Source organism: Salvia hispanica, chromosome 6 (assembly GCF_023119035.1).
Source record: "Salvia hispanica cultivar TCC Black 2014 chromosome 6, UniMelb_Shisp_WGS_1.0, whole genome shotgun sequence".
NCBI classification, from domain to species: Eukaryota; Viridiplantae; Streptophyta; class Magnoliopsida; order Lamiales; family Lamiaceae; genus Salvia; species Salvia hispanica.
In genome coordinates, this window is record NC_062970.1 from 36,323,100 (window position 1) to 36,336,740 (window position 13,641).

General features: G+C 41.8%; 1 protein-coding gene across 3 annotated transcripts; it reads right to left on the bottom strand.

Annotated features, from left to right (window-relative positions):
- Nucleotides 1-11,449: 11,449 nt before the first annotated feature.
- Nucleotides 11,450-13,613, bottom strand: LOC125195763 (peptidyl-prolyl cis-trans isomerase FKBP17-1, chloroplastic). 3 transcript variants are annotated; one of them, XM_048093980.1, is made up of 6 exons: nt 13,315-13,613; nt 13,101-13,223; nt 12,699-12,815; nt 12,393-12,494; nt 11,976-12,045; nt 11,450-11,876 (listed from the first exon to the last, which is right to left on the bottom strand). In XM_048093980.1, the coding sequence occupies exons 1-5, from the start codon at nt 13,597-13,599 to the stop codon at nt 12,007-12,009; spliced, it is 666 nt and encodes a 221-aa protein (XP_047949937.1). In that variant the 5' UTR covers nt 13,600-13,613; the 3' UTR covers nt 11,450-11,876; nt 11,976-12,006. The 3 variants fall into 3 exon arrangements, with proteins under 3 accessions (XP_047949937.1, XP_047949936.1, XP_047949938.1); XM_048093979.1 differs by having other exon boundaries at nt 11,450-11,885; XM_048093981.1 differs by lacking the exons at nt 11,450-11,876; nt 11,976-12,045 and adding an exon at nt 12,087-12,196.
- Nucleotides 13,614-13,641: the final 28 nt, after the last annotated feature.

The window sequence follows — 13,641 nt, forward strand, 5'->3', positions numbered from 1 at the left end:
AAAGAGAGCGTCTCAGATCGTAACAAACTTCCAACTGTTACAACTTGCTCACCAACCTCCAACGGCTACTTTGAGTTGACGTGGATAACCGAAATCCAACGGCCCTTCCCTTCTTGAAGTCGATCATGTCTCGCATGGACTCACAACTCCACCTTCTCTCTTATACACCAAACTCATCACATTCACATATCATAAATCTCCACCTTGAATGTGAAGTATAGAAACACCTTGCTGCCAACCATCCCTTCTACTTATTTCTCCACCATCTTCACCAACTCCAAGCAGTACTTAAACTTGGTAGCTGGTAGAGGCTTTGTCAACATGTCAGCTGGGTTATGCTCTGTGCTAATCTTTGCTACTCTGATCTCTCCCTTCTCCACCTCATCTCTGATGAAGTGCATTCGCACATCTATGTGCTTACTTCTTTCATAAAAAATCTGATGCTTTGCAAGACACAAAGCACCACTACTATCACAGTTGATCTCAACACTCTTTTGCACTATCCCAAAGTCCTTCATTATCCCCTTAAGCCACTTGCTCTCCTTTACTGCTTCAGTCAATGAAATATATTCAGCTTCAGTAGCGGATAAGGCCACCACTGGCTGCATGCTTGACTTCCAAGAGATGGCAGACCCAAAAAGTGTGAAGATGTATCCGGATTGAGACTTCCTACTATCCAGATTAGCTGCATAATCCGAATCACAAAATCCCACCAAGGGATCAGAAGCTTCTTCACATACTCCTCCATACATGATTCCAACACCCTGAGACCCTTTAGTATACCTCATCAGCCACTTCACGGCTTGCCAGTGGCTTCTGCCTGGGTTACTCATGTATCTGCTCACAACACTCATTGCTTGGGCCATATCTGGTCTTGTGCAAACCATGGTGTACATCAGGCTGCCCACAATGTTTGAGTATGGGATCATTTCCATTTCCTTCTTCTCCTGTTCTGTTTTTGGACCTTGATCTGCTGAAAGCTTAAACTGCTGACTGAGAGGTGTTGACACACCTTTTGAATTATTCATCTGGTATTTCTTCAACATCCTTGCAAGATAATCACTTTGCAGCAGCCACAACCTCTTAAAGGCTCTGTCTCTAACAATATCAATCCCAAGAATCCTTTTAGCACAGCCCAAATCTTTCATCTCAAAAACTGAGTTCAACTGCCTCTTTATTTTCTCAATTTCTCTGATGTCTGGACCAGCTATCAGCATGTCATCGACATACAACAACAACCATGCCACAACCACTTCATTCCTGTACTTGATGTAGACACAACCATCAAACTTGGATTTTACAAAACCCAACCTGTGCATCTCTTCATCAAATTTTATATACCATTGCCTGCTTGCCTGCTTGAGTCCATACAAGCTTCTCTTGAGGAGACACCTTATCTTCATCACCAGGTGCTATGAACCCTTCTGGTTGGAGCATATAAATTTTCTCCTCAAGCCCTCCATGCAAAAAGGCTGTCTTCACGTCCATTTGATGTAACTCCCAATTAAATTTTGCTGTGAGAGCCATAAGAATTCTGATAGAAGAGTGTTTTACCACCGGGGAGAAAACTTCATTAAAATCTATGCCTTCCTTTTGTGAATATCCCTTAGCAACAAGCCTTGCCTTGTATCTTAGCTTTTCTTCTCCAGTAACCTCAACCTTTCTCTTGAATATCCATTTGCATCCAATAGGTTTCTGTATATAAGACCTCTTAACTAGAATCCAAGTCCCATTTTTCATCAAGGACTTTATCTCATCAATCATGGCCTTCTTCCATTTTTCCCTTTCCTTGCTTTTGATGGCCTCTTCATAGGTTGATGGCTCTTAATACTCAATCTCCTCAGCCACACACAATGCATAATAAATGATGTCAGCTTGGCTATATCTAGCAGGCATTCTGATATTCTGTCTTCTAGTTCTATCTCTGGCAAGCAAGTAATTATCAAGATTTTGATGTTGTGTGGTTGACTCATCAGGGCTCTCAGTGTTCTGACTTTGATCCAGTGGAGCTGGCTCTTCTATTATATCCTCAATCTCTTCATCAGGTTGACTTTGCTGGCCAACTAGCTCCACCTCAGTTGAAATATCATGACTATCAGGAACCTTCTCTGCAGTCTGCTTCATCTCAGAGAATGGCATCTTCCCTTCATCAAACCTCACATCTCTACTGATTATCAGCTTATGATTTCCAGGCTCTATGCTCCATAACCTATACCCTTTAACACCAGGTTGGTAACCCATCATTACACACCTTAAGGCCCTGGCCTCAAGCTTGCTTTGCCTTATGTGAGCATAGGCTGCACATCCAAAACTTCTAAGGTGATCATAGCTGCTATCCCTGCCATGCCATCTAAAATCTGGAGTGTCAAAATTAATGGCAGAACTGGGGCACTTATTTATCAACACTGCTGCAGTAGTCACTGCCTCACCCCAGAACCTTTTAGGAACACCTGAGCCCAGCAATATACACCTCACCCTCTCCAACAATGTTCTATTCATCCTCTCTGCTGTGCCATTTTGTTGTGGATTATTGGGCACAGTCCTGTGCCTTTTAATCCCTTTCTCAGCACAATAATTCTGGAACTCCATAGAGAGGAATTCCAAACCATTGTCAGTCCTTAAGCACTTGAGAGATCTCCCTTTCTCAAGCTCTATCTCAGTGCACCAGACCTTAAACTTCATAAATGCTTGAGATTTGATGAAGAGATGCACAGGTTGGGTTTTGTAAAATCCAAGTTTGATGGTTGTGTCTACATCAAGTATATTCATTATCTGTGGCATCTCCAGATCCTGAGCTATATCAGCTTCATTTGCCCCATTCAGCTCCTCTGCAACTTTCTTCTTCCAGGAGTAACAATTTTTCTTCAAGTGGTCTGGTTTCTTGCAGTAGAAACACTCCCTAGTCTCCTTCTTCTGAGGCTCCTTTTCCTTTTGAGCCTTGCCCTTTTGATTCTTGCCTTTCTGCAGAGGTTTCTTGCCTTTGAATTTCACATTCAATGCTTCCCCAGAACTATCAGCGGTCTTGGCAGTAGATTTTTGCAATTGCTTGGCTCTCAAAACAGATTGAACTTCTTCCAGATTAATAGTTTTCTCTCGGCCATAGAGCATCGCATCCCTTAGATGATCAAAAGATTTAGGCAGGGCATTCAAGAGCAGGATAGCCTTATCCTCATCACCGAGGCTCACATCTATATCTTCGAGGTCATCAACAGCTTTGTTGAATTCCTCTAGCTGCTCCTCTATCCCCTTTTCTTCAAGAAAACGATAGGAATACAATCTCTGCTTCATGAAGAGCCTATTGGCCAAGGATTTTGCCATATAGAGCTTTTCCAATTTAGACCTCACATCTGCAGCGGTCTTCTCCTTGGCTACCTCACGCAGTACTTTGTCTCCCAAACAGAGGATAATCGCGCTATGAGCACCCTCAAGCATCTCCTCCTTCTTGACCGCAGATTTGTCATCTTCCTCTGCCGCCGCATCGTCCTTCGCGGTAGGCTTCAATGCCTCCGCCAAACCTTGCTGGACAAGAATTGCCCTCATCTTGATGCGCCATAATCCAAAATCGTTGCGCCCGGTGAATTTCTCCGTTTCCAATTTCGTCGTCGCCATCGCTCCGATTCCCACAGACGGCGCCAGTTGTTGTGAATTGCAACCAAAGAAAGCGATGAACGTAAAGCACACCAAGGAATTACGTGGTTCGATCTTTCGATCTACGTCCACGGACAACAAAACGAAAATTTATTCACCTCACTATCAAGAATTACACACCCTCAAACGATCTCTGATCTCACTATGTGAAGAAAGCTACAACCACAAGAAGCTATCTACCAAAATCCAAAGAGAGACTAAAACGATTGAGTTACCATGTGTGTGTGTGTGGATCTTCTTTTATGTGAATGCTACGTTATGGAAACAAAGAAAAAGAGAGCGTCTCAGATCGTAACAAACTTCCAACTGTTACAACTTGCTCACCAACCTCCAACGGCTACTTTGAGCTGACGTGGATAACCGAAATCCAACGGCCCTTCCCTTCTTGAAGTCGATCATGTCTCGCATGGACTCACAACTCCACCTTCTCTCTTATACACCAAACTCATCACATTCACATATCACAAATTCGAAATAATACCAAAAATTAAAAAAACATATTTTTGGATTCCCAAAAAATAGGGCCATTTATGGACATTTTTTTGGGATTTTTGTGATTTTTTTTAATTTTTTTTATCCCAAAATCATCTATAAATATACACATTCATCATCCACTTTTTACATCAAATTATCTCTCATTCATACTTTTTCAAACTAAATCATCTGCATCTTCCTCTCTCACCCAAACCCTCTCTAAAAAATTCAAATATGGATTTCACCAATCTCATTGCGGAAGCAGAGCGCGAAGAACAAGAATATTATGAACAATATTGTGCCGCCTATGAAGCCTCTGTCGCTGCCAATATCCCGTCCCTCCTCCTCAACCAACTAGAGCAAAACGTCACTACATCCCTCGTGATCGAGAGGGAGCCCACGAAAGGCTCGTTGCCGACTATTTTTCCGACCAGCCGCGGTATCCAGAAGATTACTTTCGGTGCCGTTTTCGCATGTCAAAACGGTTGTTTATGCATATTGTCAACACATTGTCCACCCACGTTGAATACTTTCAAGAAGGTGCAGACGCAACCGGTCAGCAAAGTCTCTCGGCGTTGCAAAAGTACTTGTGCCATCCGACAACTTGCTACTGGGCAAACGGCTGACCTCTTCGACGAGTATTTGCATGTCGGTGAGTCAACTGGAATCCTATGCCTTAAGAATATTTGCGACAACGTTCGTTTTGCTTTCGGCGACGAATTCATTTGGACCCACCACCGATGATTGTCAACGGTTGCTTCGTCTTTAAGAAACAGTCCACGGTTTTCCCGGTATGCTAGGCAACATTGATTGCATGCATTGGAAGTGGAAGAATTGTCCGACTACTTGGAGGCCACAAAGGCGGCGACCCAACGCTTATCCTTGAAGCGGTCGCCGACTACCGCCTATGGATTTGGCATGCATATTTCGGTGTTGCCGGATCCAACAATGACTTGAACGTGCTATATTTTTCACTACTCTTCGATGATGTTTTGAATGGTGTAGCACCGATTATCGACTTCACCGTCAACGGAAATTCATACCACATGGGTTACTATCTCGCCGATGGTATCTACCCAAGGTGGTCGACTTTCGTGAAGTCGTTCAGCAATCCACAAGAGCAAAGACGGATTCTTTTTGCGCAGCGTCAAGAGTCTGCTCGGAAAGACGTCGAAAGAGCTTTTGGTGTCCTTCAAGGCCGATTCAACATTGTGAAGTCCCCTTCTCGGCTTTGGTACGTTAAGAATATCGCCGACATCATGTACACGTGTATTATCTTGCACAACATGATTATAGCCGACGAAGGACCGAGCAGTGGCGGATCTAGGGGCAGGAGGGGGCGGTCGCCCCCTCCATGCGACTAATTTCCTCTTATTTGGACGTAAATTTACCATGTCCGCCTCCTCCGTTTGCCCCGACGTCGCCCCGAAAATCGAAAAAAATTATTGTTTTCGCCCTAAACCAACCTACTAATATACATTTCACCCCCTCCGTTTATGAGTCCTGGATCCGCCACTGGGACCGAGGGCGGCTAACTTTTACGATGAGGATGAAGCCGGAAGCTCAACCGCGAGGTCTCCCCCAAGCCAAGGTGTTCATACGACGGTGAACGAGAGGATCGAAAGAAGACACACAATGCGCGAAACAAGAGCCCACACTTAGCTATAAAAAGATCTAATCAATCACATTTGGGCGAAATTCGGCAACGAGTAGTGAGTCTTTTTAATTTTATGGATTTTAATTGTGTAATTTTTAATTTTTAGGATTTGAATTATGAAATTTTTAATTATTTTGTAATTTGTAATCGTATTTCGGGTATTTTTAATGCATTTTAATATTATGGAAATGTTTTTATTTAAATTGAATAATAGAATGGTGGGACCCTTGAGCTTGTCCTTAGCTAAGAGCACGGATGTGAGTGTTGTGCTCTTAGCTAAGAACAAGGAGTAAAAGTGGATCCGGGCCCACTTGAGCACGAATGGGGATGTTCTTTGTTACAATTTGTTGTGTAATCAAGAATGAAATCTGCAGATTAACTGCAAGAATGTAAAACGCAGGTATTGGAGAAATTTTATTGATCTTGAGAGAAGTAAATTGGGGGAAATACGAGCTGAAGTAATACAGACTATTCAGCTTTCACAAACTATTTAAACTCTAAAAGAATTCAACGTTGACTCAATCTAACGGTTGAGATTATAAGATCTCAACTTGTACATATCCTACGGCTACTGAGACTCAAGATCAAATTGGCTTTGATCTAAGCTTCTCCATCCTTCTGTTAGCTATCATGCAGCTGATTCATCAAAACATTACAAATCTCCACCTTGATGTTTCAGCTGCTAAGATGGTTACCCTTCCAGATCTTCACTAAACTCATGCACAACTCGAGCTTAGCCTTAGGCAGGGGCTTAGTCAACATATCAGCTGGGTTCTCAGTTGTGTCCACTTTAAACACCCTGATCTTTCCTTTCTCTACCTCTTCCCGAATGAAATGTAACCGCACATCAATGTGCTTGCTCCTCTCGTGATACACTTGATGTTTTGCTAAGCATAAGGCACTGTTGTTATCACAATCAATGCTAATAGACTCCTGAAACACACCAAAATCCTGCAACAATCCTCTGATCCAAACACTTTCCTTGACAGCAGATGTTAATGCCATAAATTCTGCTTCAGTTGTTGACAAAGCAACCACACCTTGAAGACTGCTTTTCCAGCTGATAACAGTCCCATATAAGGTGAATAAGTACCCTGATTGAGATCTTCGTGTGTCCAGATTTCCAGCAAAATCTGAATCACTCCAACCCATCAGTGGATCCCCTTCAAACTCATGGCCTCCTTCGAACAAGATCCCAACAGATGTAGTTCCCTTTAGGTATCTCATCAGCCATTTCAATGCTGACCAATGTTCCTTTCCGTGATTGGACATATATCTGCTTGTCACTGACACAGCTTGTGCTATGTCCGGCCGAGTAATAATCATGGCATACATTACGCTCCCAATGATGTTTGCATAAGGAATCTGCCTCATCTCTTTCTCCTCAGCTTCATTCTTAGGCTTTTGATCCTCACTCAGCTTGTAGTGTTGCCCCAAAGGTACAGAAACCTCTTTCACATTTTCCATTTGAAATTTCTTGATCAATATGGAAATGTAGTTAGCTTGGCTCAACCAAATTTCCTTCTTCTCTCTATTTCTGACTATAGTCATCCCCAAGATCCTCTTTGCAGGTCCTAGATCCTTCATCTCAAAAGCAGTTGCTAGATCTTCCTTAACTTTCTGGATTTCCTTTACACTTGCTCCAGCCAACAGCATATCATCAACGTACAAGAGTAGATAGGCTATTGCAGCTCCACCTACACTCTTGATATAAACACATTCATCATATGAAGATCTTAGAAAACCACTCTTGATCATGTGACTGTTGAACTTCATGTGCCACTGTCTACTTGCTTGCTTGAGTCCATATATGCTCTTTTTCAACAAGCACACTTTATTTTCATCCCCTAACTTCACAAAACCCTTAGGTTGTGTCATGTATATGGTCTCTTTCAAATCGCCATGCAAGAAGGCTGTCTTGACATCTAGTTGATCAAGTTCCCAATCATTCCTCGCAACTATTGCCAAGAGTATCCTGATGGATGTATGCTTCACCACAGGAGAGAACACCTCATCATAATCAATACCATGCTCCTGTGTGAAACCTCTAGCCACTAGCCTGGCCTTAAACCTGAATTTCTCTGTACCAGCAGCTTCCAATTTTCTCTTGAAAATCCACTTACAGCTGACCACTCTTCTACCATCTGGTCTCTGCACCAAGACCCAAGTACCATTTTTCAGCAATGAATCAATCTCCTCAATCATGGCTTGCATCCATTTCTGATGGTCCTTGCTTTCAACTGCTTCCTCATAAGAGCATGGTTCTGAGTATTCAACCTCTTCTGCCACCAATAAGCAAAAAAACAAGAATTCAGCATCAGAATATTTTGTTGAAGGCTTTACTGCTCTTCTAGCTCTGTCTCTGGCTAGCTTCCAGCTTTGAGGGGTGGGAGGCTGAGGTTCCTGACTTGACTCAGATGCACTTATCTCTTCTTTCTGTTGCTGCTAATTTTCTTCTGCCTCCACCTCAAATTCAGATGTCTCCACCTTTTCTTTCTCAGCATCTGATGTTGATCTAAAAGGCATTTCAGTTTCCCAGAAAATAACATCTCTACTAACTATTACCTTTCCCCTCCCAGGCTCAATGCACCACAACCTATATCCCTTCACACCTTGTTGATAACCAATCATGACACATTTTAATGCCCGAGCTTCCAGTTTTCCCTGTTTCACATGCGCAAAAGCTTTACAACCAAAAGTTCTTAGATCATCATAAGTGCCATGCCTGCCAAACCATCTACTGTCTGGTGTATCACCATTTATACTAGAAGAGGGACATTTATTTATTAATTTCACAGCAGTGGTGGCTGCCTCAGCCCAAAATCTCTTCCCCATTCCAGCTCCAAGCAGCATACATCTGACTCTTTCAAGTATGGTGCGGTTTGCCCTCTCTGCAACCCCATTTTGCTGTGGGTTCAGAGGGACGGTTCTGTGCCTTTTTATTCCCTTAGATTTACAAAACTCATCAAACTCTCTTGACAGGTATTCCAACCCATTGTCTGTTCTAAAACATTTCAGATTAGTGCCCTTTTCTGCCTCAACTTCACAGCACCATTCTTTGAATCTCTTTAATGCCTCTGATTTCTCTTTAAGGATGTATATCCATAATTTCCTCGAGTAATCATCAATGATACTCATGTAGTATCTTCCACCCTCAATGGATTTTTCTTGAGCTGGCCCCCACAAGTCACTGAGGGCATAATCTAGAGGCTTCGTGGATGTGTGAACACCCTTAGGATAAGACAACTTCTTTGCTTTTCCAAGCACACATTCCTCACATTTTAATGCACTGGTTTCATCATCACTATATTGAACCAAACCCTTCTTTACCAGCTCCTTCATTGTTCCAATGGCCGGATGTCCTAGCCTAGCATGCCAGAGATTCACATTATCTGTCACAAGAACTTGGCCAACTCCCTGATCTCCTCTCTGAATAGTTGCTGTCATATAGTATAGACTTCCTTTCCTTTCAGCTCTCATCAGAATTCTTCCTGCCTTGCTGACAAACATCTGTCCAGCCTCAAAAACAAACTTGCATCCTTTTTTCTCAAGTGAGCCCAATGATATCAGATTTCTCTTCACTTCAGGAATGTATCTGACATCATTCAAGATAACAACGCATCCATTATCTACTTTCAGCCTTACAGTACCTATGCCTTTAATTGAGCAGACTTGATTATTGCCAAGAACAACTGATCCAGTTGTCCCTTTTATATTTTCAAACCAGTCAAGATTTGGACTCATATGGAAGCTACACCCTGAGTCCATTATCCATGAGCTCCCTTCTTTACTATCCATGATATTCAGAGCAACAGATACTATATTCAGAGCAACAGATACTTTACCATCCTCTGCTTCTTCAGCTGAATTCACTGCCTTTGCACCCAGACTTTCTTGCTTTCTCTTCCAAGCAAAACAGTCCTTCTTGAGATGGCCGGGCTTCTTGCACCAGTGGCAAGAACGGGTCTCCTTTTGATCACTTGGCACATTCTTGGAGACTTCATTCACCTTCTTGTATGGCTTCTTTCCCTTGAATTTCTTCACATTCAAGCTTTCAGATACAGAATCCTCGATCCTCATCTCCCCCTTTTGCAATTCCTTCGACCTTAAAGCCGACTGCACTTCTAGGAGTGTCACGGTTTTCTCACGCCCATACAAGATAGCATCGCGCAGCTGATCATAGCTGGAGGGAAGCGCATTCAATAACAGAATTGCTTTATCCTCTTCCCCTATCGACACATCGATGTTTTCAAGATCATCGATGGTCTTGTTGAAATCCTCCAATTGTTCCAAAACCCCTTTTCCCTCCAAGAATTTGTAAGAATACAACCGCTGCTTCATAAGCAGCCTATTCGCAAGCGATTTCGCAAGATATAAATCTTCCAGTTTAGACATAATACCTGCAGCCGTTGTTTCCCTCGCGATCTCCCGCAACACTTTATCGCCAAGGCACAAGACTATTGTGCTGTGAGCTTTCGCCTCTATATCTGCACGCTTCTTGACATTCTTCTCATCGGTGCCCTCAGCCTCCTTGGTTTCCTTCTCCTCTTTCTCCAAGGCGGAAGCCAAGCCCTGCTGAGTGAGCATAGCACGAATCTTCATCCTCCATAACGCGAAGTCGTTCTTGCCGGTGAATTTTTCAGCTTCGAAACGAGATGCCATCTTGGTCGCAGATCCAATTCCAGCCAAAATTAATCGGAAAAAAACTTTCAAAATCGATTCCGGCAGACGGCGCCAATTATTACAATTTGTTGTGTAATCAAGAATGAAATCTGCAGATTAACTGCAAGAATGTAAAACGCAGGCATTGGAGAAATTTTATTGATCTTGAGAGAAGTAAATTGGGGGAAATACGAGCTGAAGCAATACAGACTATTCAGTTTTCACAAACTATTTAAACTCTAAAAGAATTCAACGTTGACTCAATCTAACAGTTGAGATTATAAGATCTCAACTTGTACATATCCTACGGCTACTGAGACTCAAGATCAAATTGGCTTTGATCTAAGCTTCTCCATCCTTCTGTTAGCTATCATGCAGCTGATTCATCAAAACATTACACTCTTAGTACCTCATGTCAAGAATAGTTGGCCCACTTTTTTCTTAATTAATCAATTGTAATGGAATCATATCAATAACTTCTCGTAAAAGCCCGAAAGGAAACTTCTGATCATCCACCAATACCAAAGAAACTAGATCCAGGTTGGGATAACATTCATTTTCTATATATTTTTTATTATTTTGCTAATGGCGAGAGCATATTATAAATGATAACAATGCTCAAATAACTACTCAAATAGTCTAGTGTTTAATGCTAGTAATAATCACGTCAAAAAATTACTTGGAATCAAGACCAACTCTTCTTTTGCCAATCTTTAGTTTCCTGTTTTACTTTTATCCATGTATAGAATTAATTATATATACACGCGTGTATTCATATAAAACATCTCTTTTATTTCAATAAGGGGTAGCAACCATATGTTGGTCATCATACTTCCTAGGAGGTTTTGAAATAACTTGTTGCAAATATGAAAACCTTTGTCACTAATATTAGCTCTCGGATTTCCAAAACGGTTGAAAATGTAGATAAATCAGTGACTCCAAATAATGCACTTGGATAGATGGAGCGAGGGGCTGAGTATTCTGTTACTCTAGTTGGATTTTTCCAAAAAAAAAACAACCGAACCATTTTAATCCAAATATGTTCTGTTTCCAGTACTTTCCAAGTTCTGCTGATCAAGCCAAAAACATTTAAGTAAAAGTCACAAGCATTTCATGTGGTACAAAGAGGATCTTACTAAATCCATTGTGAATGAGGTAGTTGAAGGTGTGATCATCATAGTTGTAGGTTAACTTGTTGTTGGATGAAGAAAGCTTTTGGAGCCACTGATATGCAATGGAGTTGAAGTTCCCACTAAGTGTACTTAGCCACTACTCCGGGCGGTGTTCCATGAGCCACTATCGCGTGGATCAGAATTGCACGGTTGCATCTGCCACTCCCCCATTCTGAACACAATCAGCGGATGATCTTCGTTGCAGGGTTGTTTTCTGGTTTTTCTCTTAGGGAGAGAGTAATAAAGAAATGCTGGTTCTTCTCCTGCCAATGCTTCAAAAATAGAGAACATTTCTTGATATCAAAATTGTAGAAATCATTTAAATCTATATGAGGTAATAAAGGAGTGTTAGCTACACTCACTCTGCACTGATGGTAAGTGTTTGTTCAACAATCATTTCCGACGTCCAAAGCTAAACACCTTAGTAGTTACCTGGTCAATTATCAGGTACACAGCACAAAGAGGAGCTCTCATGCAAATTCAACTTAGATTTGTAGTATTTCAGTAGATTCCATATCCAGTACATTTTATGTATTGTAGCATCAGACAATTCAAATCACAGAAAATCAGTAGCAGACTGCTCCTGAAAAACAAGTATAATCAAGAGAAGCTGTCTGAGAATCCACTGCAAAAAAACTACACAATTTTCGCATCTCTTGTTGATAGTGTGAATTCAGAAAGTCGTCAAGTAGACAAAACCACATCCACAATTCCATGTGTATGCTATGGAGTTGCGGAAGGTTGGGGGATAGGAGAATTCATTGATGCCTCACACTGACCAGCTCGATATCAAATATGAGTGTCCCCAAGGTCGAGCCTTCACCATTGGCTAGACGAGTTGGATTGAATATAGTAGTGAATAATCTCTGTCTATCGAAAAACTGCAAATCAGGACTCAACTAAGTATTCATACGAAAAATACAGCAATTTCAAAACTTTTTCAATGAAGTACAGTATGTTTTTCTCGTCCCTCTTTTCTAATTAAACCTCACTTGCGGAAAATTGTTTGTCGTTCCACTAGAAACGATGAGCATCAGATACTACAACAAAAACTTGAACACAGACTGATCAAAGAGAGTACTCACATTAGGTGGGATGGGTTCTTGAGATGTATTCTGATATCCTTGTGATGGAGGGATAACGACGCGGCGAATGCCACCTACTTTCATTGATCTCACAGCTGATTCAATACCAGATATGACCTACATTAGTTCAGATGGTTCGAAGTGAAAGATCTGTGATTACTTCACATTCAAGTTGATGCAAAGATAGAACAGAACAATTACTACAAAAGCCGAGAGGAGGCAAGTCATTACTGTATCTATCTTCAACATACTAAATTTCCCCCCTTTTTGCCTATTAATTTCGCAAAAATTCTCAGTTCTTTCACTATGATTGTTGATTCTTAAGTATCTTTTATTTCGACATGTATGAAAATTACCCCCAAATAAAATAGGAGATGGAAGACTATTTGTAGTAAATCAAACCTTTCCAGAAGCAAGAACAAATTGAAAAGGAAGGGGATCTCCATTCTCATCTTTATGATCGTAAGTGGAATCGAATCGCCATCCCTGCTTCGCCGCCAGTCTTCCATAGTAATGAATCACGACCTTTTTCCCCAAATCACAACCAACACCAATTCAACCCTTCCAATTCCAAACGAAATTGCGGAGAATTGTTATTTAAATAAGAGTAGGATACCGTATCGCCGGAGGATGGAGTTTCGCCGGCGTCGTCACCCATCCGGAGGTCTAGGGCCTTGACGCCGCCGGAGTTTGGAAGCTCAAAGAAGTCCGAAATCTCGGGTTTGGACCAACTAGCCATATTTGAAGTGGAGAAGGACAAAAACGTGGTAATTGTAAAGAGTGAGAAAGCCCTTCTTCTTGCTGCAGGTGGCGATTGGGTGGCGTATAATTTGTTTGGCGGAACGTTAGGCGGAGAAAAGCGGATGGCGGCAAAATGGAAACGATAGGATTGAAGCGCCATTGAAATTGATAGTGTGAAGCTCAACCACTGAGAATGGATATA